The 27,518-nt window shown below is 39.3% G+C and overlaps 1 protein-coding gene across 1 annotated transcript; it reads left to right on the forward strand.

Annotated features, from left to right (window-relative positions):
- Positions 1-882: 882 nt before the first annotated feature.
- Positions 883-27,219, forward strand: LOC137255866 (amyloid protein-binding protein 2-like). Its single transcript, XM_067793447.1, has 13 exons — positions 883-1,042; positions 1,462-1,550; positions 2,402-2,553; positions 3,404-3,527; positions 4,923-5,091; positions 5,929-5,985; positions 6,522-6,622; positions 7,296-7,401; positions 8,347-8,471; positions 10,706-10,791; positions 11,114-11,304; positions 23,867-24,032; positions 24,746-27,219. The coding sequence occupies exons 1-13, from the start codon at positions 902-904 to the stop codon at positions 24,964-24,966; spliced, it is 1,728 nt and encodes a 575-aa protein (XP_067649548.1). The 5' UTR covers positions 883-901; the 3' UTR covers positions 24,967-27,219.
- The last annotated feature ends 299 nt before the right edge of the window (positions 27,220-27,518 follow it).

Below are 27,518 nucleotides of genomic sequence, written 5' to 3' on the forward strand. Positions count from 1 at the left end.
TCAGATGATAACACAACGAATTATTACTTTTCCTCACCCACAACACTAACAAACACAAAAGTATACATTTCTCTATAAATTCACGCGAAGAAAACGTACGTGCGCCTGTAATTTGTTGGGCTTGTTGATTCTGAACCTGAATAAATTAGTAACTAATTTGAAACTATATGACCAGTCTATACATTTGCCATGTCTGTCGTGTGCGTTTTGACGCGACTAATGAATAGATACATCTTTTTCTTTTGCGCGAACCCCAATTAACTCGAGTCACATATTCAACTCACTGGGGCGGCGAGGTTGCTAAGTGGTTAACACTCGTTCGTTTATCATGCCGTAGACCCGGGTTCAATTCCCCACATAGATACAAGAGTGAAGCCTATATCTGGCGTCCTCCGATGTCATATGGCTAGACTACAGATAAAAGCAGCGTAAAACTACACTCATCACGTACTCTTTTATATATGTCCTGCTTATGTTGCTACTTATTCACGTATTTTCAGTATATATATTTATGAAGGTAGGAGTGAGGGAAAATTTCAGTGACTTTGTAAAGGTTATTTACAACTTGAGTTATTTATCTTCGATATTTCAATCAAAATTTGACCAACTGGTTCGTCCAGAGAACTACGTAAAATTGATGAAACAATTAACTCCTATAGACCTAAGTGTAATAGGACTCTCAGTCGTCTCGCATAAGGTCGCTTAATTTCCAGATACTACTTGGTGGTAAAGTTAAACCAGACATGAACATTGTCCATATGAAGCAAGTTTTAATGCGCATCGAGAAAAAGCCATATTCCTGTACTTTCAAAGTAAGAATGTTTGAGCCTGGGGCGACATAGCGGTATTTGAAACAGGACTTACCTCCCTTTCAGTGACGTCACTGGTCAAGGTATCCATCATGGCGTCTGCCTGTGCGTTGCATTGGGTACCTGATTCGTTGTATAACACAGCCGTTTCAGCTATCGTAGCTTCATATCCAAGGGGCAGAAGGGATTTAAAGGTTCTACCAGAAAATGTGCAGTTTGATATTTATTATAAGGTAAGGCATATTTTGGTAAATATAAACTGTAAAGTGGGAGCGCACATTCAGTTTCCTACCTGAATTTCCTGGTATCAGGTGTCAGTTAAAGTCAACTCATTCATCAACTATGAGCCAGTTTGTTAAATGTTTATTCAGATACTATCCGATTCGTGAATTACATCGACATCTCTCGTTAACGCAGAGTTAGCATAAGAACCTTCAAAGCTCCCGATTACCAAGATCGCAGTTCGTAACTAGTAATGCAAGAGAAGTAGACAGTCACTGAGTAACACTACTTGATTACTTACAGTTTAATGGCAGTAACATTAACACAATTTTGTCCAATGGTCTAACACCAACAGGTACACTATAACTGCATTTAGATACTAGCTATGATGCAGTTTGATTGATGTAACTGTATAACTTATATTTTTCAGCTCTACAGTAAGGGGAGGCTATGTCAGTTGGGAATGGAGTTCAGCGATTTAGATACATTTGCCAAAGTTTTAAAGGTCAATGACAAAAGGTTTGTATCATTGTTTTCATATTTTTTATAAATGAAATAGTATACTGCAATGCAACAGGAAGTATACTTGATTTCAGTGTTAATTAGTGTCTGTTTATGAATAAATATGATTGTGTATCCTTTTTTCCATGTAAGTTCTGTGGTTTGGTTTACGATTAAAATCGTTCAATAATCGATTACTGAGCTTTGAGGATCAACCTGCAGATTGTGAGCAATGACCAGCACAGGTATGAATGCAGATTGACCTTGGTACTTGAAATCAGTCAGTGACGTATGCTTAGTCTTCCTCTGCTGCACATAAATATCACCATGATTGCATCACATGTATTGAATCAACTCCTAGTCACTAAACCAGGGATTGGGAAAGGCAGGGGCCATGAGCCATTTTGCACATTAGAATGAAAAAATAGCCCATTAAAAGAATTTTGAAGTTTACTATTGAAACAAGGGGAGTGTCCCATTCTAAAGTCAGGAAATGGCTAATAGTAAAAATCTTGGACATGGCCCATTGTCAAAGTTCTGTTTCCCAATCCCTGCTAAATACACTTGCCACTTATCAAGTCTTCTTTTGGTTAGAAAGCCTGCAGATCCGCATTAGAAACAGAAAAGTGTCTCCAGTACTCATGGTTCACCCTGTAAATTTCTGTGGGATTTTTTTCTTTGTCCCAGCGTGACTGATGGAAAATACATTTTCTTGTATTGATGGGGAATATAATTTATGGTGTCCTTGTCACAAACCTCAAACATTGGCACCAGGTACCCCCTTTGAACCATGTGTATGTAAGATTGGAGGCGAGTCCCAAATCAAATGATTTTGCCTTTTTACTGTAGGTTTTCTCCTTGTTTTACAGGCACCTACTACACCACTGTTTTCAAGCTTTGATGGATCATGGTTTACGGGCATCAGGAATACTGGCTGATTCTTTTGTTGTCCGTTTGTCAGAAATAATGAAGAAAGATCAATACACTAAAATAAGATATCTACAGCTTGGATTTAACTTAGGTAAGTTTGTTTATGCTGTCTATTTGTATTTAGTCAGGCTTCACGTACACTACCAAATATCAAATGATAACGGTTGGGTTGAGATCTAAATAAAAGTTGTTGACCACATGTTTGTAGAAATATCAAAATGGCTGTTCAAATATCTGGTCACATCTTTACCACCTGACCTCATCATTTCCTCTGTTTTAGGGAACAGCTTCACCATTAATATCACTGGTCGTTAACAGAATTAGTGGGCTAGTTGTCTATGAGTTGTGTCTCTTTAGACATGCCACATGGTGCGGGAAATCTGAAATCATGGGTTAGATCTCAAAGTTCACCATGGTTATTTTCTGATGTTTGCACCATACACACATTTGTATGTTTCATTAAGTTGATAAGTAGTAGATGACCAGATTACCCTTTTAGTCTTTCCTCTTGCGTGCATGAAGTTATGGGTTACAATTGATCTTCAGCAACCCATGGTCAGAGGCGTCTAACGGGATTGGGTAGTCAGACTCCTTGGCTTGGTTGACACACATAATCATATCTCAGTTGCTTAGATCGATGCCCAGGGCATTTGTTACTGGATTGTCCAGTCCACTCCAGACTCGGATACATTCAGACTGCTACCATATAGCTTCAGTATTACTAAGTTGGTGTTAAACAGCAAACCAAAAACTTTCCTCCCTCATCGAACTGGCACACCATCATGTCACTGAAATATTGTTCAGACCAGCATTTAACCCCGCTCATGGTTTTACATTTCATGTCAAAATGAAATAAAGAATATGTTAAGATCAACTCTGTGTTTTCACCAATGTTGTCATCATGTTCTCTATTGTTAGTCACTGATATTTTCTGCTTTCAGGTGGTTTTCTCAGTGATGCAGGCTGGTTTCAAGACAGTGAACGTGTGTACAAAGCATGTGCAGAAGTGTGTCAGGCAGAGACTGATACTGGCAGTCTATGTAGAGCCCTTGAATGCAGTGTCAGGTTTGTTGCAACAGAATAACAGTTTCTTGTTTATGTATGGAGTGATGGGGTAGTTGTGTGGTCACTTGTCCCCTGTAGACTTGGGTTCGATTCTCCATGTGCGAATAATGTGTGACGCTCATTTTCGATCTCATAGATGCTCAAGTAACTTGTGGCACCATTTTTCGAGTTATCCTTGAACATGTTAAACTTGTTTACCATGCTACTGTATATGTGTGTTCCTACTACTGCTTATACAAGCATGTTGTAAATCTTTGAAATAATGTTATACTAAACTAATAACTACTACTAGCACTGAGTACTAGCCTTGGGTTTCTAAACACTGATAAGCCAATCATCTGCAATGAAAACTAGTGCAAGAAATATGTTTCTTAAACAATTCTTTTGACATTAACCACAGTTCTGGGTTTCAATTGAAAAGATCATACGACATTCCTTCTAAATGCTCAAGGTCACATTCATGCATTCATTCCAAGTGACAAAGTCAACAGTCAGATATGGGAAAATACTAATTTTGGTTGTTTGACACTTCCACTCCACTTCCTCTGAATATGAACAATTGACCAGGATGTGATGTACTGCTATTTTTTGAATGGCCAGGACCATAAACAAACAGGATAACTTTTCATGGTGCTTTTTATGTAGAAACTTTTCACATTAATCAGGGATTAAAATAGAGAACTTTGACAATGGGTCATTTTCTGGATTATCAGTGATATTCTGAATTTAGAATGGACCACTGCCCTTGTATGAATAGTAAACTTCAAAATTCTAATGGGCCATTTTTTATTCTAATGTGCAAAATGGCCCATGGCCTCTGCCTTTGCCAATCCCAGCATTTCAATGATTTTTCATGTTCATTCACAGAATAGATTTTGACTGATAAGAACATTTCTGTTAAATTTGAAGTCCATTGGCCTGGTACATTTAATGTCTTGTTTGCCCATATAAACAACAATCACATTGGGATGACAAGCAAGTGTAAAGATTGATCCCCGAACTTTAAAGTCCAGGGTTAAAAAATTCTTGTCCTGACTAATTTTCCACTAGCCTTGATTTTATGACACAAAGTTTGATGTTAATGTTTTCTGGACTATTTATCGAAGAGTGATATATTTCAAAGAACCGTTGCTCTTCTTTGTTATTATTGTGAAATTTAATAGCTACATTATATACAGATGAAATGAAATCCAAGATTATTTGCAGTTTGAAACCATAAGTGGAAATTATCTAGTAGTCCACTGACAAGTAAGATACCAGTATTTGATTGCCTGACATGAAAACTGACTTGTCCCAGGCGTCGGGTGATGGGACCCCTGAAGTTGCTTAGCTCAGAAGGACTGTTGTAGTAAATACTAAGTCTGTGGTGTCAGGTAATGTTTTCTGTTGTTACAGATTATTGCATGTACAGAATGCCAACTGTAAGTACAGAGAGGCAGACCAGACATGCAGGGAAGCATTCCGACTGATGGAGATACTGGCCCAGCATGGAATAACAGTCAGCAAGTCGGCTCTCTACACAGAATGCTGTGCTTTGCTATTTGCTGAAAGTCAGTATGATGAGGTCAGTAATGGTTATGTGTCGAGCGAGTGGTTTAATGCTGCTTTCTGTAAATTTGCATGTCAAGAAATATCTTGTTTGGGAATTTTAGTAATGGGTTTCACACATTGTATCTGTATTGGGAACTGAACGGAAGCATTCAGGATCAAGGTATATTATTACCACAAGGCTTCTTTAATGCCTCCTGTGAAGATCCAGGTGAAATTGGTCTTCAGGAACCCATGCTTATTGTAAGAGGCTGGATTGGTTGATACATGTGACTGCATCCCGATTGGTGCTCATGCTGTTTATCACTGGATTGTCTGGTCCAGACTCAATCATTTACAGACTGGCGTCATAGCTGGAACGTCACTGAGTGGAGTGTTAAACATTTAAAAAAGATTAAACAAATCTAAACTTCGGTTCTTCTCCTTGTTTGCAACTGGGAGAATAATAACAATTCCTTACTCTACAAAAGAATACACATGTGATGATAAAACATTTGATGAAAGAGTCATGTTTCTTGTGTCTATGTAAAGCACTTGCATATATACAGTCAGATCCCAATGAGTCAAACGCCAGTGTCCTGAATGTTATGCAAAGCCCAAAGGTCCTTGCAGTCCCGACCATATAATCTACCATTATAGACATACCTACGTCGCAAATACATTGAAAAGTCAAATTTACTACTTGCTTCCCAGTGATTCGACTCATCAGTATTTGACTGTATGTGTCACTGCTTCAGTGTTATTTTATCTTCAGCTGATAATGGCTCAACACTTTATGTGGCTGAGAAAATCTCTGATCAATGTTGCCATATGTGTATCAACATTGTCGTTTGACTGTGCATTTCATTTCCAGGCTTACAAGTATTGTACACTTGCTCTGCATGAACTAGCTCCCTCTTTGTCTCATAAGGTAAGCATACATATATCATCAGTAATCTTTAATGGAGTAATATTAACTGACTGACATGTTGGAATTGCTTTTCCAAGTCCAGTTTTTTTTTCAGTTTTGCTGCCCCAAATAGCACTGTTTTATAGGAAATAATAAAAAGTTTGTTGTTATAATTAAGCAATGGGCACATAACTGGCATTATTATCCTAGTTTTGATAAAGTTAGTATTTTTATTTTAAATTTTGACTTTTACAGGAAACATGATGGTTCTGATAGTAATGAAATGATATGTAACTGCTTTTGTAATTGATTTGGTTTCATTGCAGGAGTGTTACATATCTTGTCAGGAATTTGGTACAACAAGTATTACAGTGCATCCATTGGGATAATATGTTTGTGCATTGCGCCATTTGTGCGTATAGGATGATCATTTCTGAGTCATGTTTAACCCTGCTGTGTCTTTTCGAAGTGATTCTTTGCAACATATTTTATGTTCTGTATATATATATCATGTACATATATATATCAGTATATATGTCTCCCTGTTTGTGTCCCAGGCTGTGGTGGATGTGTTACGGCAGTGTTCCAAGGCATGTGTTGTAAAGAGAGAGTTTGAAAAGGCGGAAGTGCTTATCAAACAAGCAGTTGCATATGCAAGGTAACTTGTACATTCTGCTCTCTAGTAACATTTCTGATGTACTACAGTGTACCAGTACAATTAGCTGGAGTCCTATGTAGATGTTATTTCATCAGCGTGTGTGTCACACTGACATTGCACAGTGAGTGTTTGAGTTCTTATGTTTCCTCTGCATGAAAGCAGAGTGGTTCAGTTACTTTGACTACATGTGCGTGCAAATCCCTGATGGAATTCCACCCCATGAAGTACAAGTATTTCAATTTTTACTCCCTTGAGTGTCATGAAATGTTGATGTGACGAACAAGGGGGTTAGTTACATGGATATAACATCTTTTTCACAATAAATGCATTATTTTGGTGTAGATTGCTTGCTTGAAAATGGTTTTGGTATCAACACCAAATCCTTGCATATGTTGCTGTAATCCAGTTGTATGTACATTGAACTATCCCCTTTGTTTATTTCAGCTTTGTTAGTGTACCATTCATTACATTTAACAACTTTCAAAAGGCAGTGTGGTATTCAGCACTTTCTAGTATGATGTCATTCCCACATTGTGACAAGAATATTGAAACATGTCAGCATCGGCATGTGTATCACCTAGTTGGTATGGTATGGCCATTAGAGACTGTTCTTTGGCATGTAACTTTAGTCGTGTTTTTCCATAATTAAAAAAATGTTCTTTTAATTTTCCAGGGAGCATTTTGGAAGCCATCACCCGAAGTATTCTGATGCTCTTCTGGACTATGGGTTTTATCTCCTCAATGTAGATTCAATACCAGGGTCTGTGTGTGTATACCAGGTAAGAGCTGTTTCTTGTGTTGAATTTATTTCCAGAGTTAGTGTTAGTGGGACACATGTAAACCTATGAGTATGACCCAGCATTTGAAATAATCACCAACCCAGTGCTGGTTGTTATTGTATCAGGCCGGAAGTTGTAAGTATTAGCAGGCCCTGGTGGCCTGCAGTAAATTATCTGTCTTTTATTTTATTTTTTTTAACGAGAATCTTTCTCACAATTTTTTTCTTTATCAGCATTTGTGAATCATCCATGATCCACCATGTTACAAAGACTTACAGTTTCACTACCTGCTATTTCATCAGTGCTCATGATGTTGAACACTGGATAGTCTGGTCCCGACTTGAATATTTTCAAGCCACTGCCATATAGCTAGAATATTGCTGAATGTGTCATTGAAAACAAACCAACAAGAAAATACACTATAATGTAACTGAAATTCTCCCTACAAACATTCTACTATTACTTTAATAATACTTTATGATTGGTGAATTATCAGCTGTGTATAATCAGGTCTCTGATTTTCTGCTGCTAATTAAATCTCTTTTCATGCACTATTTTCATTTGCTCACCAACATGGTGGACACATAAAGACTATTTAGAGATGGCAACAATATAGTGGCATTAAACAACAAACAAACAAGGTGCACTGATCATGACAGCAATTTGTATGTTTGTATCTCTGTGAAGGTTCTTGTGCATTTGTGGTAATGTAAGGTCACTAGGATTAGGACCCCTCACCTGCCATGTCACCTCTAGTAGAAGCACTGGTTCCCCTTTGAACATGTTCTTACCCAATGGTTGTCTTGCTTGTCTGCATGCTCATCTTGAATGCTATCTCAGAAATCAATATAATACTGGTAATGGTGTTATTTCTTTATTTCTGGACAACTTCATTCACTTGCAAAGATTTATGACATTTGATATATGTGTTTTTTTTGTGGCTAGATTGCCCTGGACATCCGTCAGGCTGTGTTTGGAGGTAATAATCTGTATGTGGCCATTGCCCATGAAGACCTAGCATATGCATCGTATGTGGAGCAGTACAGTTCAGGCAGATTCCAGAAGGCCAAGTGAGTATAGCTGTAATTCATGTTTACCATTTACCATTACTGGGATTACAAAAAGTAAAATTTAATGCAGGAATGTCATTCTGACAGTCTAACTCTAAGTAAACTTAGCCGCAGTACTTTTCGTTACACTCCACTACTGAGTGTAACAAAACCTTAATGGGAGGTCGCGTCAGGTAACCTTTGAGATTGACCAATCAGAACACAGCTTACCAAATCACGAAAGTGGGCATTCGCATATACCTTTTGAACATATTATTCTCGGAAAGGTTCATTCCCGAACGATTCTGAATGCTATTTAGCGTACATTCGCTTCTGGGTGATGCACAGAGCGCACATTACAACCATGACAACGGGTAGTAAATAGTCACTGAAAATAGTGTTTTTGGAATATTCAAGTATGTCATTTTGCGGATATTTTCGCTAATGGTAACCATGTCAACAGAAACCCCAAATCGTATAAACTGCAGGTCAGATAACTGTGAATATTTGTTTGTGGAGAGATCTGTGTCAGTGACCTGAATATTTTGAAAGTCCCTCCAATCCCTAACTAGTAGCCGTCTGATTGGTTAAATCTATTTAACCGTCTCTCTATTGATTGGATGGTCGTAGTAGCTGTTATCTGATTAGTTAAACCCGTTCGTCCTTCTCGCGTTTGATTGGACGTTCATAGGTCACTCTAAGGTTACCTTATGCAACCTTCTACTAGGGTTTGTTAGAGTAAGTTTACTTAGACTGGTCATTCTGAGCATTTCACGATTTTGGTTCCTTCCTGAGTGGAATATGTTTGAGATGTTTCTAGTTTACAATTCAATTCAATTCAGTTTATTGTATTCACGGCCACAGGCCCATATACAAATAAACATTGTGTCATACATATATACGTTTGAAATGGAAATATAACACACTTGGCATATATAGTTTACATTTGCTCTTTCATCTTTTCGTATCTAATGGAAATGGCATGTTTACAAAATTTACATAAGTTCCACACAGTTTCACTTTTACAATCAGACATAAGTGTCAATCAGACATAAGATTGCAATTCTTGATGTATTTCTGAGGAATATATTGTTGTCTAATTTCATTATACAGTGAGCATTTTAAAATAACAAGGAATTCATCTTCCTTTTCATTTAAGTTACAAAGTTTTCAAATCCTATCCTCTTTAGGTATGTTATTTCTACATCCTATATATACCTGTAATTGGGCGCCTCCAATTCTTAGTAAAGCTAAGTATGGCCTCATAGCTGAAAGTTGAAAATTTGTAACATATTTTTCTGGGAACATATTGTGTTTATATAAAGAATAATTGTCGTATCTAGTACTATCGGTTAAAACTGAATGCCGCTCTTGTATGGAGACATCTTTAAGCCTCATCTTTATCATATTCAAAAATAGTTAGCAATGGCCAACCTCTTGGTAAATCCATGCATATCCAAAACCCAGCTTGAATAGTGATTCTCTAATAAACGATACCCAGCTAACTCTTTTCTGTATATCTAAACAAAAACATATTGTAAGCTTTTTTGGGAAGTCTATTATCTGACATGTGGAGTAGTGATAACCAATATCTAATGCATCTAGTAAACGTTTCTACATGGACTGGGAATCTTCCACAATCACCAGTAACCATTGCATTTGGTGTATTATTTGGAACTCCCAAGAATCTTTTGCAGGCTGTTATTTGTATTCGTTCTAAAACATGAAACTTCTGGTAGCCCCACAATTCTGCACCATACACACAAATAGGTTTTATCTTCGTATCGAATATTTTAAAATACAGCTCATAAGATAGATTGCCTAGGGGTTTCATTGACCTCAGTAGCTCATATAGCACAGCTTTACCCTTAATACAGACACTTTGTACAGATTTCTGCATGTTTAGATTATATTCACGAAAACACTCCACTCAAACACATCCCAGCTGTCACCTGTTAACCATTGTTTTACGGGTAACACAGCAAGTGCTAGGGTATGTGCAGCCTTTGTCTCCCTGGCTTGCTTTAATTAGGGTCCCTTTAGCATGTTTAGTAGTCATGCTCCTTTTCACTATATATATAATTTCAGTTGCCCATGAGTGGAACCCTTTTAGATTTTGAGTTGATCTTTTTTTAAATCACAGTTGTGAAAAAAAGGTGTATTGTTCCTTGAGTTGAAGTGAGTTGATACAGTGATGTGAAATTTATAATCTCTTCAAGTGTACTGTGTAATTGTGCAGTTTTCCTTTTTTGCAGGGATCATGCAGAAAAGGCGATAGAAATTTTGTGCAATATTCTTCCAGTAGATCATTTATTACTTTCCTCTTCAAAAAGAGTCAAAGGTTAGTATTATTAGATCAGTATATTGTCCTCAGGAGTTGTTTCTCTGCTACGTGTTGTTTCCCTGCCTGGTATTTGTCATTACAGAGATACGTGTGGATGACTCTATTGGCACCATAATTGATTCTGAGGTGGATTTGAAAAGTAACTGTCTTGTTCCATTTTTCAATTAATTATCAAACCTGACCTTGCTTTCTTCTTGGTAAGAAGTGAGGTATGGGACATTGTAAGTTCTTGAGCACATATATGCCTTAAAAAGGTTCACATTGAAAATATGTTTTTGTGTTAAATGTCCACAAGACATCATATATGTTTTTTTGTCAGCTCTTATCCTGGAGGAGATAGCCATTGACAGCCATAACAAGAAGATGGAGGACCAGCTACTGCATGAGGCCCAGGACCTTCACCTTCAGTCCCTAGAACTGGCCAAGAAGGCCTTCGGGGAGAACAATGTCCAGACGGCCAAACACTATGGCAACCTTGGCAGACTGTATCAGTCCATGCACAGATACAAGGTGAGTGGATGCATATATCGGTGCAAGTGATCTGTGCGTGTTGTCAGCAGCAACTTAATGGATTGTACGCTCATTGGTTCCTTATCATTTGAAAGTGTGTTATTTGTTCATATTATCAATCACTGAATTCTCCTATGTAGACTCAAATGTTTTGTGGGGAGGGAGGGTTTGCTGTCTAATGCTGTACTCAGGAATATTGCAGCTGTATGGCTACTTCCTGTAAATAATTGACTCTGGACCAGAGAATCAAGTGATCAACAACAAGAGCATTGATCTACACAACTGGGATATGGTGGTATGTGTCAACCAAGACTGTGAGTCTGATCACGAGATCTTATTTGTGGCTCTTTCAAGGCGACAAGCATGATTTGTTGAAGACCAGTGGTAACATGGATCTTCTCGAGTATTCAAACGTTTTCAGACTGCCTTCATTACCAAGCAATGCATCAATAAAACAAGATATGCCACTGCGGAATTAAATTTCGATCAATCCTTCTATTCCATAAAACATCACTATCATTTAGAAAAATATATTTTCCGTGAACATCACCCAGATTTCCAAAGAAAATATTTACAGTCAGGCCGCGTTAATCCAGACACTTCTGTTTCTCATCAAAAACGTTCGGATAGTGAAACGTACGGACTACTGAAACAAACTTTTATGAACACAACTACAGTAGAGTTACTTCCCTTTGACATGGCAATTCAAAAACATATACGAACGTATACAAGTTTCAAAAGGCTTTATTACAGTTTGTAGACAACAACTTGAATATTCATATAACAACTAATCAATGCATGCAATCATGTCTGGATAGATTATACATACATGTAACAAAACTCACTTGTGAAAGAAATTTACATGACGATAACAGTTCTGAATGGTGGAGCTTTTTACTTCGGACCAGGCAGTTTTCACAAATCGAAGTGCTTCTCGGAGATTAAGCGTTTATGGCACTCTTGTGACTGGCAGCATTGTCACAAAGTAAGATCACATGTCAACCATGTGATTGCATCTGTCTGTCGAATGATCGTAGCCAATCACAAAACATATCCGATGTCCGAAATTGTACGCTTGCCGATAGAATGTCCGAATTCTTGACCACAGTGTTTACACATAAGATTGAAACTGGCTTTAGGGTTTTCTCTCTTTCGTGCAGCAGTAATTTCACATCTTTTACGCTTAGGGGCGGGACTTGCCATTATGACTGACAAGCGTCATGTGCAGCTGATCTCAATTTTGACACGATCTGTGTTTTATACAGCAAATAAGCATGACAGGCATTACTCAAACTAACCAAAAGTGAGACCTTCTAATTGATCAAAATCACAAACTAATGACATGTTCATCTCGGAAGTGTCACTTAACAATTACCACATGAATGGGGCGCACGGGGTGAAGGGATTATCCGAACCTTTTTGATGTACAGCCCGAGTAGTGAAGCAAAACTGTGTGTAATTAGCTAACCTGTTACTGCTGATTAACGTCTGGATATGGAGAGTGGAGCAGCGGATTATTGAATCAACAGGTAATAAGTTTACGTAGTAATCAAGATTGGTTACAACTAGTTATTTTTTGGATATCGCAGGAATCAGATTGTCGGGGTCCGAACTTACTCGGCCTGACTGTATGTCTTTTTCAAAATGATTAAACCAACATATTGATATTGTGAGTTTTCCCATTCTGCACTCTCTCATCTTTCCTACCTCTCTTTGCCTAACCCTCCTTTCCTCCTCATGTTATAAATTCTGTATGTTGTACATTGTAATTCATAGTCTGTAATTTGTTTGTGTTCAAACGAATACTTGTACAACATTGCTTTTGCTTTAATAAAATAAAAACCCAGTTACTTTAAAAGCCAACGCAATGTTCTGTGAGGACAAGCCAATTCTTGTAAATGATCCTCATTTCAGTCTGATTCGAAAAAAATGAAGCAGTTTGTATTGTTCTGTCATGGAATCATCATGATATAATATGTATTTTCAAATGATAGTGATGTTATATGGAAAAGTTGATTGAAATTTAATTCTGCAGGGGCATGTCTTGTTTCATTGATGTATTGCTTGGTAATGATAAAAATGTGGTTTCCTAATACACTTGCCTCAGGGTCCCCCAGTAAAAACTTTGTAACAGCAATTTTGAAACGAGTGCCAGTCTTCAAATTGTACCAGTTTACTAACTGAGAGATGAAATGTTTAGTTTTCTCACATATAGAGAATAAGTGCTCTAGTGTTTCTATTTCTCTGCCACATAGAGTGCAAAGGTCATCCTGATTAATTCCTATTCTACAAAGAAATGACTTCACTTGAGACTTATTCTGTTCATTATTTTGTGTTGAAAAATGGTGACAGCGTTTATTATTGTAAAACAGTCAGCAAGATAAGTGTCTGATAAAACAGCATCAAGCTTAGATTCCCACTTGATTTGAAGATTATCCAATGATATTGTCAGCTGAGTTACATATTTGTTTAATAATAGGACAGTCAGTATCGGATAATTCATCATAATGAGGTATTGCCTTAGCAAGATCAAGATACTGTTCAGGTATATACTTAAAAAATCTGAAATATAGGAGATATGTTTCATGAAGTTTAAATGCCACTTTAGAAAGTAAAAAAAGGTTTCACATCACCAGTATCTTGCTTAGTTTTCATTCCTTTTTTATACCATGCAGCAAGCAGACCTATATCAGTACATGGTATAAAATTCAAGATTGGTAGACATAAAAAGTCTCTAATGCATTCAGTCTGTGTTTTATTAGAACATGTGTAGCATACTACAACATCTCTCCAAAACAAATTTTTAACATTTCTGGCGTAAGGTAAAAGTTTTTCTCTTTCAAAGTTAGAGATCGATATCCCCGAAAGAATGATATAATATTTATCATTCTTTTTTCAGAAGAAGTCCTCTTAGGGGTAGATATATAGCATTAAAATGGCCATTTAAAATGCCTACGACAGTTGTAACAATATTGAATAAATATTTTACAAAACAAAAACTCTTTTTCATTCATTAAATGGAACTTTGAGTGGTGGCTGTGGTCTCCGAATTCGGCTTTCATGGGAATCCCCAGCCACGCCTATGGCGTAGGTGTGGGGATTTCCCTAGGGACTGTGCAGGTACCGACTTCAGCGTTGGTTACCATCCACTCCAAGGTCGCCAGTGTCGGTCATGTGGGTTCCATTCCTACGGCTATGGGAGCGTTGCCGGCGATCCGCCACCTAGCGAGTCCATAGCTTCGGGCCATTCAGCTCTGCTGGGGCCTCTCTTTCTTACAGATGTTCTCCCGACCGATCCCCCGGAGCTATCCTTAGATGAAAGATCTGAGGTGTCGTTCATGGGGGGTCGCGTCGAGGAGATCATGGAGGAAGGGGAGGACCGGGATGGGCCGAGCGAGTTTTCCTTTTCGCTCGGTGCTTCATTGAGGCAGGTTCAGGAACGCATAGCTTCCGACACCTGACCCCGAGGAGTTCCATCTACCGGGTGAGGCATTGGCCCCAGCCAAGGTGGCGGATTCTCGGCTTCGCATCCTCCCGTCCATTTTGGCAGAGGTTGTTAACCCTCTTCTCACAAGTGAGCAGTCGCGTTTTGTTTTACCGGAACTAGACCGGGTGATCTCAGCTTGTATAACCCTCCAGTGGTCGACTACTGTATCTATGCATCGGTCACCCTGGGGGGTTCGTCGGGCCGCTCTTTAGCCTCGGCTAGACAAGGGCGGCGCCTACCACCATTTACGTCTTACGTTACTGCCTTCAAATCGGCATACCATTCGTTTGAGGAGCAGTACCGTAACGCAGCTCCATGTCTTAAGGTGACAATACGCGCTGCTTACACCTCGGTGTTGCAGCGTCAGCTTGTGGACGGCGGCGGTGTTGAGGAGGAGTGTACTTCTCCTACATTCGCACAGCAACTTACGGAGGTGCGGTCTCATCTGGCACAGGATTCTAGCCCTTGCTAGAACAGCCTCACACATGTTGTGCACGGCCCTCGGTGCTTACCTCTGCTTTCCCCCCGGCTCCGGCCAAGGACTCTGCTAAGTGGGCACAGCCCTTGCAGGCGCGGAAGGGTAAGGGTAAGGGTAGGGGCAAGGGCAAGGGCAAGGGCAAGGCTGCGACGCCCCAGCAGCCTTTTCCGAGGAACGGGAAGTCTTCCCCGGCTTTCCAGTAAGTCATCCTCCAGAGCCCTTGCAAGTGAACCCGAACCAAGCAGTCAGAGTACTGCCGAAGTCGGGTATTCATTGTCTCCTGCCAAACCTCCCTGTGGGTGGCCACCTTTCTCACTTCCTGTGGGAATGGGAAAAGGTAACCTCCAACCCCTGGGTCCTATCCACACTCAGGGATGGCCACTTACCACAGTGGAAGAGAGACCCACCTCCTTTTTCCAGGATCCGTGCCAGTAGTTCTGGAGAAAGCTGAGGTTCTCCGCACCGAGTTCCAGTCTTTACTGGACAAGGCGGCAATCGAGGTGGTTCCGGGGGGTCAGGAACAAGAGGGATTGTATTCCACTTATTTCCTGGTCACCAAAAAGGACGGATGGTTCAGGCCGATTCTCAATCTAAAAGGTCTGAACAGTATGCTGCAGGTACCGTCATTCAAGATGGAGACACTACGGTTGGTGATCTCATCTGTAGAAAGAGGTGACTGGCTTACGTCCATCGACCTCAAGGACGCGTACCTGCATGTCCCGATGCATCCCGAGTTCAGGAAGTACCTGCAGTTTTCCTTCGACGGGGTATGCTATCAGTTTCAGGTGCTTCCCTTCGGCATCGCTACGGCTCCGAGGGTATTCACCAAGCTTGTGTTAATCCCAGCTACCAGCTGGACAAACGTTCACGTGAACATGCTCGGTTTTGCCATACAGTTCTCACCAGTGGGCAGAGTCGTGATTCCCCTAGCTGAATGAGCTTATGAGATCTTGATTTTGTTTAACATGAAATGTTCCTGGTGATGGGTTTTCATGAAACCATTCTTTTTTATTGGTGACGGGTACCCTCTGGTGGTGGTATTTTTTAAAAAAAAAAAAAAAGAACTACCTATAGACGGTTTTTCACTTTAGCGTTGACATGTGCTCTTATTCACCTTTGCACTGTTATTCCTGGCACTACTTTGCTGGTTTGGGGGAATAATGACAGTGTATGGCATGAGGTGTTGTCATATGTCCATCACCTTTGGGGTTCGTTGTCGATTTGCTCTTTCGACCCTATATTTACCACGCCCCTGCGTGATTGACATCAGCGGTTTGGTGATTGGGTAAGTGTATTTCTCTATCTCTCGCAGCTTCGGCAGTGTATGAGAGTGTGTGCAGGGTACACATTAGCAGACAGAATGCTGCTCCTGACTCACGTTCATTGGGAGTCTGTCTTATGCTATATATGTACCCCAAGGAGGACTTCTTCTGAAAAAGAATTATACAAACCTGTAGAGGTTATGAATTCTTTGAAGAATGTCCTCCTTGGGGTACGGCCACCCACCTCCCCACATTCATGAAAAGTGAGGTATGAGATACACGACGAGAGTTACCTGCTCTTGGCTGTTAAGGGGCCCAGGTAGAGGCCCTGTAGGGATGGTCTCACAAGACAAAAATGAGTTTTTTGTTTTGTAAAATATTTATTCAATATTGTTACAACTGTCGTAGGCATTTTAAATGAACATTTTAATGCTATATATGTACCCCAAGGAGGACATTCTTCAAAGAATTCATAACCTCTACAGGTTTGTATAATTTTCAAACCCCTCTTTTCATAATCACTTATTAAGATATTTCTTTTTATTTTGTCACATTTGCCGCCCCAAGTAAACTTGAAAAGCGTGGTATTCAAACGTTTAAAGAAACATGGAGATGGGTTGGGAAGTGCCATATAAAGGTGTGTGAAAAGGGGGATAATCTGTGATTTGATAATCATAATTCTACCTCTCAAAGTTAAAGATCTACTTGACTATGAAAATAATCACTAATAAAAGGCACCCGTGGCGAGCCACCTCCTCGTGGTGGGTGCTGGGTAACGCCAAGAGCTCGCCGACATCCCCGTAGTGGACCCGGGAGGATATTTGGTCCACCAACCCGTTTGCCGTGGGTTGCAGCCCTGTGTCGGCGGAGGAGGGGATCCTGGTGGTTGAGAGCAATAGGAGCTTGCAACCGTGTTCCTGTTGCTCAATACACCACTTCGGCCCTGACTTCGCCTAGACGGGTGGTCGAATAGGCCCGGTTCGACCAATCGGCTGGTCATGCCAAGCCCTGTGCATGGGGCATTATTATATTTATCAATGCACATATATCATTTGGAATCGTTGTAAATTTGGACTTGACTATATAATCTAAAACATTTTGAATTTGAAGTATGTTGTTCTGTAATTTGCCTAGAGTCCTATGCCAGAAGGCGGTGGCTCATGGGCCAATCTGGTAGAATTATTAATCTCTTAATTCTTCTGCTGGAGTATATCATCCGGGTATCCTTGGTGCTGCAAGCTGGAGGCCCGCTTGCTTTAGCATTGTCCTTGTGATACTCCATGGTGGGTGGGGAGCTCGGATGATGAATCATATGACACCAATCATGGCTTATGAAATACCCCCCCAAAAAACCAAACGTCCACTTGAAATTGATCCCGTTGATACTTCTCATAGACCGTCTCTATCGATTGAGTATTGGCCACGTTTCCTCGTTATTGAGACTCCGGACAAGACACCATTGAAGTTGAACCCTTTCGCAGTATCTAAGGGCATTCAAGGTATTGCTGGGGATGTCAAGAACATTAGACGCTTGCGTTCGGGTGCATTACTAATAGAGTGTGGCAAGAAACAGCAGACAACCAATCTGATGAACATTGAATCTTTTGTGGGCATTCCGGTCACGGTCTCTGCTCACAAGACCTTGAACACAAGTAAAGGTATCGTCAGAGATCGTGATCGGTTGTTTGCTGACATGTCCGAGCTTGATATAGCATGCGAAATGAAGGATCAAGGTGTGCTGTATGTGAAGCGCTTTTCCACCCGAAAAAACAATGAAACAATCCAAACAAATACCTATCTGTTTTCTTTTTCATTGCCAAATGCTCCCAAATCAGTAAAGGCGGGTTACTGCAATATCCAAGTTGAAACCTACATCCCCAACCCGCTCAGGTGTTTTAAATGTCAGAAATATGGACACGGTGTATCTACCTGCACATTGTCTGTTGTGTGTGCTCACTGTGGTGAGAAGACACACACAACAGAAGATTGTGACAGTGACTTTAAAAAATGCACTAACTGCTCTGGCGACCATTCATCTTCGTCAAAACAGTGTCCAATATGGAAAGAGCAAATGGCGATTAACAAAATAAAGTTCACCCAAAATATCTCTTTTTCTGAGGCAAAGAAACTGGTGAAGAGATCTGACCTTCTAGAAAGTTATGCTACAGTAGCAAAATCATCATCTGAATCCAACTCTAAAATAACAAAATCATCCACAGGATGCCAAACTACCTTGACTTGGGTCAGTTCCGACTCCCCACAGGTGTTATACCCTGCTATATCATCCCAGACTGAGGAATCACTTCCTACTACATCAGAGTCCTCTGATCATAAGTCATCTTCACAGTCACGCTCTGAGTCTCATTCAACAGCTGATAGACAACAAATTGTTAAAACTAAACCCAAACCTAAGTCTGATGCTTCAAAGCAACAAAGTGGCAGAGCTCCTAAGGGGTCACAAAATAAAATTCAATTGTTTAATAAATATGGGTATCTTGAAGATATGGACGTTTCTGAAAACGTCCATTCTAGGGCTTGTCACCCTCCAAAAGAGTGCGGGGTAGATCCCCAAAAAATCCCCCCAAAAGATAGTTTATTCCAACAATATTGTACAATGGAACTGCAGAGGTTTGAGGACTAATTTACATGAATTACAGCTATTAGTCCAAGATTTCACACCTTCAGCGTTATGTCTCCAAGAGACATATTTAAAACAGACAGATGCATTTGACCTTCGCCATTTTAATGCATATCATTCTTTTTCACCTCCGGGTGATAGAGGTGGCGGGTCATCCGTTCTAGTCAGACAAAACGTTATTCAAAGCCCTGTATCACTTAATACTAATATGCAGGCTGTTGCTGTGAGAATTACTTTACATGTAGCGTTTACGCTATGCTCGCTGTATATTTCGCCGTCTTCGACGTTTGCCAAAACTGATCTGCAAGCTCTCTATGACCAACTCCCGAAGCCCTGTATTATAATGGGAGATTTAAATGGGCACAACCCTCTCTGGGGTAGTGTAAATATAAACGCTAAAGGTAAGTTGTTGGAGGACTTCTGTTCTGACAACAATTTATGTATTTATAATGATGGCTCCAATATGTATTTACACCCTGGGACAGGGACCTATTCTGCTCTTGACCTGTCACTCACAAATTCAGAACTACTTAATGAATTCGAATGGTCAGTCCATGATGACCTCTGTGGAAGTGACCATTTTCCTACTATATTAAAAGCTGTAACCCCATCCGATGTTCCTCCATCATCAAGACGGAATTTTAAAGAGGCTAACTGGACTTTATATGAAACACTGTGTGCTGAAAAGCTTAAACCTGAACGTTTTACTGACGTTCCTGATGCTATTAAATGTGATGATGAATTGAACTCCATAGCTGATGAGTGTATACCAAAGTCCTCTGCAGTTCCACACATAAGAAAACCATGGTTCAACGATGAATGCAAACAAGCTAGGAAGGCAAGGAAAAAAGCAGAACATTATTTCCGTCGCCATCCTATGGTGCATAATTTGAATAAATTTAAAATTTTAAATGCTAAAGCACGGCGTACTTTTAAACAGAACAAACGCCAATCTTGGCAAAATTATGTATCTAAAATAAATTCTCGGACACCCATGTCCAAGGTATGGAATATGGTCCAGAAACTTAAAGGTAAAGGTACTAAATCTACTGTCAATCATCTTAAACATGGAGATCAAGTACTTACCGATAAATCAGATATCGCAAATAAACTGGGTGAAACCCTTGCTAAACACTCTTCCTCTTCTAATTATTTACCTAAATTCCAGCAGTATCAAAAACAACAAGAAAAGAAAACTATTAATTTCAACTCAGATAATGGGGAAGATTATAATGAAACTTTTTCTATTCATGAGCTCCATACTGCTCTTGATCAAGCTCATGATACTGCTACAGGAGCTGATAACATACATTATCAACTCCTGAAGCACTTACCAGAATCCTGCCTAGAAACTCTCCTAAATATTTTTGATGATATTTGGACATCGGGTAACTTTCCTTCATCATGGCGTGACGCCATAGTAGTACCCATACCTAAACCTGGACGTGATTATACCGATCCATCCAATTATCGTCCGATTTCGTTAACTAGCTGTGTTTGCAAGACCATGGAACGCATGATAAATAATCGACTTGTTTGGTACTTGGAAACAAATAACCTTATAACTGATATACAGTGTGGTTTCCGTAAAAACAGAAGTACTGTCGATCACTTAGTGCGACTGGAATCATTTGTTAAAAATGCACTGATTAATAATCAACATGCTGTGTCTATCTTTTTTGATCTTGAGAAGGCATATGACACAACCTGGAAATATGGTATTTTAAGAGATTTACATGACTTCGGCTTGCGAGGTCATTTGCCTCAATTTATTGCCAACTTTTTAAATAACAGACAGTTTCAAGTTCGAGTGGGTTCTACCCTGTCTGATCATTACAATCAGGATCAGGGTGTTCCACAAGGCAGTATTCTGTCTGTCACACTTTTTAGCATCAAGATAAATAGTTTATCAAAAGTTTTAAACGATTCAATTGATGGATCGTTATTTGTGGATGATTTTAATATTTCTTGTCGTGGGAAAAATATGCATACCATTGAACGGCAACTGCAGCTTTGTTTAAACAAAATAAATAAATGGTGTCTTGAAAACGGCTTCAAATTTTCTAAATCGAAAACTAACTGCATACATTTTTGTCGTAGATATAAACCCCATAAAGATCCTGAACTGTCTCTAGATGGGACGCCCATTAAAGTTGTGAAGGAAGCCAAGTTCTTGGGTCTAATCTTTGATTCACATTTAACTTTTTTACCACATATTAAATCACTTAAAACTAAATGCCTGAAAGCACTTGACTTGTTGAAAGTTGTTTCAAATTCAAAATGGGGAGGGGATCAAGCTACCCTTCTCCATCTCTATCGATCACTAGTTCGTTCTAAACTTGATTATGGCTCAATCGTTTACGGGGGAGCCTGCAAAAGCAATCTTAAACTTCTTGATCCTGTCCATCATCAAGGTCTGAGACTTTGTCTTGGATCTTTTAGAACTTCACCTATTGACAGTCTCTATGTTGAAGCTGATGAACCTTCTCTTGAGCAGCGCCGTATAAAGTTAGCTTTACAATACATTACTAAATTATACTCTAATCATTCTAACCCTGCATATAACTGTGTTTTCAATCCCCTTTATGAGGATTTATACAACAAAAAGTCTTCTCTTGTCCCGCCTCTGGGACATAGAATTACACCTTTTCTTTCTGCTGCTGGGATTCAGCTGGAAAACATAGCTCCCTCCCGTCTTCTTTCTTCTACTCCCTGGCAGTTGGTCAGGCCTCAAGTAGACCTAACATTGACCACATTTAAAAAATCAGAGACTAATGAATTACAATATAAGCAAAAATATAATCAATTAAAACATAAATATAGCAATTATAAATCCTTATTTACAGATGGGTCCAAGGATGGTGGCGCTGTGGCTTGTGCCACTGTCATTGGATCCAGAACAATATCTTCTAGATTACCAGTTAGTAGTTCTATTTTTACAGCTGAAGCTAACGCCATATTAACAGCTCTCAAATATATTCAAAGACACCCTAAACGTAAACAATATATAATCTATTCAGACTCTCTTTCTTGTCTCCAGGCGATTAAAAATTTATCATGTAAACATCCACTTTTAATTGACATTATTGAATTGTATAATAATCTTGCTACTGGCCAATACGACATCGTCTTCTGTTGGTTACCCAGCCATGTAGGCATTTCAGGGAACACAATGGCCGATCTTGCTGCCAAGGCAGCACTCAACAAATCTGTGACACCGCTTCTTATTCCCTACAGTGATTACAAAGCCACCATTAGATCTTACATCCGTGATCTGATGCAAAAGAAGTGGGACACCCAAGTGGGTATAAATAAATTACATGAGATAAAACCTTACATTGGTTATACCCACTTGGGTTGTCAATCCAGATTTGAAGAGGTCATACTACGACGATGTCGTGTTGGCCACACTAGATATACTCATGCATACCTGTTGAAAGGTGAGGATCCTCGATTTTGCATCCCTTGTGATGAGAGAGTCACGGTCAAGCATATTCTGCTTGACTGTGTTGAATTCTCCATCACAAGGGATAAATATTTTACAGTTAAAACAATGAAGGATCTTTTTACCAACGTTAATTCTCATTTTATTATAGGTTTTTTAAAAGAAATTGATTTTTTGGGTGAATTTTGAATAGTATGTTTCTGTAAATAGATGTATTTTAATGATTGGTAGTTTGAATTAGTAACTTGAATTGTTGGTGGCTGTACCCTCAAAGGGGGTTGAAGTATTGTAAAATTATTGTCCTCCTGAGAGGGTACGTAAGTCCACAAACATTCACAGTAAATTTAAGTCTGCCAGGTTTTTAATCGTAGTATTCATGTTGTTTTAATTTTGGCTAACCTTTCGTACAATCGCCAGCAGCTGAGGGGATGATGTAAATCCAACTAGGGTCCATGCAGGTAGCAAAGGTACTGTAAGTCCCCATGGTCCCTAGTGTGGTGATCTACCTTCAGTTGTTGGCGATCTATAGTCTGTTTTTATTATGTATTGTCTAAATAGTGCTATTAGTTTTAACTTTCCATACTAGTTTTACTTAAAACTGTGATATGCTAGTTGTTTTACTGTCCTCCGTTGACAGATTTTTCCATATGCATATATTTAATTTAAATGTTCTCGTCACGATATGGCTGAGATATTGCCGATGTGACGTTAAACATTAACTCACTCACTCACTCACTAATCAATATTGAAAATCTGGCTTCCATTTCATATATTTCACTTTCCAGCATTTTCTCTTCTTTTTCATTTTGTTTTTTTGCTTAATTGAATACCCTACAGTTTTAGTTCTTATATTCATTTTAAGTATGTCAAAAAATAATTGGTCATTCACTGATAATTCAATATTTTCTAAGTTATCCAAATCTTCGGAGGTATGGTATTCAAGTATAGTATCGTGCATAGTTTCTTTAACCTGTTAGCAAGATGAACATAGTCACGGTCATGGAGTAGTGATGATGTGAATATCCAGTAGCCCGGTTGCTGCTCTATGGGACTCAATGCAAGCTCAAGTGGAGCGATTGAATGATCAGACCTGCAACTGACATCTGTGGATATGCAAGAGTTGACGTTCACATGTGCATACACCTAGCCATTCAGGGGAGGCAAAATCAAGTAGCTGCTAAACTAGTCAAATTCATTTTTAGTCTATTTCTTGCCAGTGTTTACCAACACTTGTCATGTTGTGGTGTTGCAGGAAGCTGAAGAGATGCATTTGAAGGCGATAGAGATCAAAGAACGACTGCTAGGGCCTGAGGATTACGAAGTGGCTCTGTCTGTCGGACATCTTGCCTCATTGTACAACTATGATATGGAGAAATTTGATGAGGCAGAAAAACTTTATCTACGTTCAATAGCAATAGGTAGGAACTGTTTGATAAAAAGTGACACAACTGTGCATGGTTATTGTTACTCTCAATTTGTGAGTTTACATTGATTTATTCATTTAACCTATGAGTAATGTTTCCACCAAGTTATCGGTAGGGACTCAACACCAAAAAGTACAAGAATTGGACTACTTCAATGAGAAAGTGTGTCCCAAATATTACTTACACTTGGCCACTTTCTTAAAGGCATTATGAAGTAGTAGCTTTCAGACATAGGAGCCATGCCAGTTTACTCTTGGTTGAGAGGTACAGAATGTACGTGATCTTGCTACCAGTTGTCCAACTTCAATTTTTGTGGAAGTCTAGGTGGTTGAGCAGGATATATGGCCTGCTTTGGCTGGCTTATGATTCAGTGCGAGTTTGGATCCCAGTACTGGAATCTGTAATAACTTAGAGAGTGTAGTCCCATGTATAATGAGCAGTAAACCGAAATTTAGTTTACACTGGTGTTAAACCCAAATTACTGAGTATTACTAGTGGACACTGATACTGTTGAATTTTTCTGTTTGCAGTGATTTGATAAACACTTGCCTTTCTACTCATTTATGTATTCTTTGGGATTATTTCTGTTTTAGGCATGAGATTTGCCAGGTGAAATATTCATTAGTAATGATACCCACTCAGTAAGTCAATATTGTAATCACAGTCCAGATTGTTTGCAGCTAACTGGATGTTTTCTATGCTTGTAGGTCAGAAACTATTCGGTGAGGGCTACAGTGGTTTGGAATACGACTACCGTGGGCTGCTGCGCTTGTACCACAATGTAGGTAAACAACAGCTGGCTTTACACTATAGCAACATTCTACAGCGATGGAACCACATAAGAGACTCACACAACATGGAGGAAGTGAAACCTCTGGACTACACTGTCACACAGTCTATACACCAGATTATCGATGCCTACTTCTGATGTGGTGTGTTGTTGATGTTTTCTGTCAGTCACTGCCAAGACTCAAACAATGTTAGTTACAGGAATCAATGAGCTGGCAGCATGTTTCTGTGATATACAGGATGGTGAGAAAAGATTTCTTTCTGAACCCTCACCCACATAACTCATAGCAAAGTGGGAGACCTTGTGATAGACAACATACAGAGGATCAGAAATCTGGAGGCTGATTTCTTTGCAGTCTGTCAGTTGGAACTGAGTGGATGAAGAATCACTGTAGCTATGAATTCTATATTGGTAATGGTGGGCTGTGGTAGTAGCTGCAGTTTATCAGTGAGACACAAGGTGGCAGGACCCCTTTATCAGCCTCGTCAGTGATGCTGTGTGTTGTAGAGCTCACGAACCGTGATTCTAGTTACAACGAATGGAAGTCGTGAGGGTGCAACATCATGATGTTGACACTGCCGGAATTACAGGATCTTGTTACTTGGGACATACATTGTGGTATGACACATGTATTTATTGACTGCCGTGTTCCATGTTACGTACATTATCACAGAACTGAAGAAGATGAAGCTCAAGGGGAGATAATTCATGACACTGAGGTATGGACAATGGAGACAACCTTATCGGATATATTTGTCAAAGTGACAAGGGCATTGATATGTTTTAAATTTCAAAATGTAATTGCAGCTATGTGTGTTTGTGTGGAAACTGTTAGAAAGACAATTTTGATATGTTCTCATTCTGAGCATATTTCAGCTATTTTTTCTAATGGTGGACAGTCATGGGCGATGTATTAAAATCATAATATGATGATCATTTACAGAAGACAGGATGTGAGAAATGTGTTACAACATGTCACTTGAATCATGTACATTGCGATCACAAAGAATCAAATATTGCCAATGAATGGCCTGCATGAAACCTGTCATTGCTTCATACATTATTTTAATGTAATGTTCACATGTATTTTCTCTTGTCTATTCTCTTTATTTATAATTTATTCTTTGTTTTATGTTACTTATGATTTAGCATGCAATCTGCGCATTGTTTTGTGCTGAGGTTTTGACGACATCAAAACTGCTGAGTAGTCAAAAATTTGGGTGTGAGAATGGCTGCAGGCCATCCTTAGTAGTGCTGTAGATTTTGTTGATTATCATATTTTCCAGTGTTTATACCATAGTGTCGAGACATCAGTCATTTTCACCATGTTGACACTTGTCATTCATCATGGTCATGTTCTTGTATTATTTACTTGTCCTGACTGTATATTCAGTTAATACTGCATTTGAGTCATAGCAGCATTGATTATACTGAAGTGTTTAGAACAGCATCTGGGCATGCTATGTAAGTCTGTTCTTAGGATAATACATGCATCAGAGGCAATATCAATATTTTGATTACAGCTGTTTCTTGATTAATACTGAGGAACTTTAAACCATGGGGACTTGCCTGTCATAATTTGTCAATGGTCATCACAGGCATTGCAACTCGTATCCTTATAATCATAAATTGCAGTTTACAGCTGAATAGAATTGTTGGCTTGACAGAACAGTACCATTGAATTTCAGTTCCCCAAATGTAACCATGGTCTTTCCCAGACATACACCACCATGATGGCTTTCACACAGATGAATGTGATGTGATGTAAATTAAAGCTGTTCATAGGGCTCTTAAACCAGTCTCACTGACAGACACTGTGTCAGTAACCTGTTCAGGAGCAGTGGGGTAGCCTAGTGGTTAAAGTGATTGCTTGCAACAAAAAGTCATGGGTTTGATTCCCACATAGGTAAAGAAGGCAAAGTCTGTTTTCAGGTGTCCCCTGTTCAAGTACTGCTTGGGTGGTGGGGTAGTCTAGTGGTAAAAGCATTCGCTCGAGTTCATGAAAACTCAATTTGATTCCCTACATGGGCAAAATGTGTGAAGCCTGTTTTTGGTGTCACCTGCCATGATATTGCTGGAATATTGCTGAAAGAGGCATAAAACTAAACTCACTCACTCTCTCAAACACTGCTCTTCACACCAAAATTAAACCATCTGGAAACCTTGAATAAGATTCCATATATGCTCCCAGGCTTCTCCACCAATTTTCCTGAGAGTCCCTCTTTTATATGAACTCTCACAAGACTAAATCCATGTTTGTTTTACAGACTGAAAACTGACCAAGTCTGATTCCAAATGATGTATGTTTTGTTTAGCCTTGGAATGTTACAAGTTGAAGCAAGAAACTGTTGAAACAACACGCTAAAATAAAGTTGTCCCCAAGTCATGCAACTAATTCTTATGTTGTACTTATTATCCAAAGAGAATTTCATGATTACATTACTAGTTTTCCAATCAGAAAAGACTGAATATGTTGTTGACAGCATTTGACTAGGACCTTTTGAACAATATTTATTTAAAATGGCGTTTTCTTCAAGATAATTTCACAATTTTCTGTGACAACTGGAGCCACTTCCACCAGTGTCAGATATTTATTTAAGAAGTTCCTGTAGGCTTTAAGCTTCATGTTGTATCACCAGTCAATTTCCAGAAGGCTGCAGTTTTGTTCCAGTACCTCAAAAAATCTGCTG

The sequence above is a fragment of the Haliotis asinina genome, chromosome 1 (genome assembly GCF_037392515.1).
Source record: "Haliotis asinina isolate JCU_RB_2024 chromosome 1, JCU_Hal_asi_v2, whole genome shotgun sequence".
In the NCBI taxonomy this organism is placed as follows: Eukaryota; Metazoa; Mollusca; class Gastropoda; order Lepetellida; family Haliotidae; genus Haliotis; species Haliotis asinina.

Excerpts from the sequence above, each read along its gene's own strand:
- LOC137255866 (XM_067793447.1), top strand. The coding sequence starts at position 902 with ATGGCGTCTGCCTGTGCGTTGCATTGGGTACCTGATTCGTTGTATAAC. Across the intron at positions 1,043-1,461 it reads AGTTTGATATTTATTATAAG|CTCTACAGTAAGGGGAGGCT; the intron begins GTAAGGCATATT and ends TATATTTTTCAG. Across the intron at positions 8,472-10,705 it reads GGCAGATTCCAGAAGGCCAA|GGATCATGCAGAAAAGGCGA; the intron begins GTGAGTATAGCT and ends CCTTTTTTGCAG.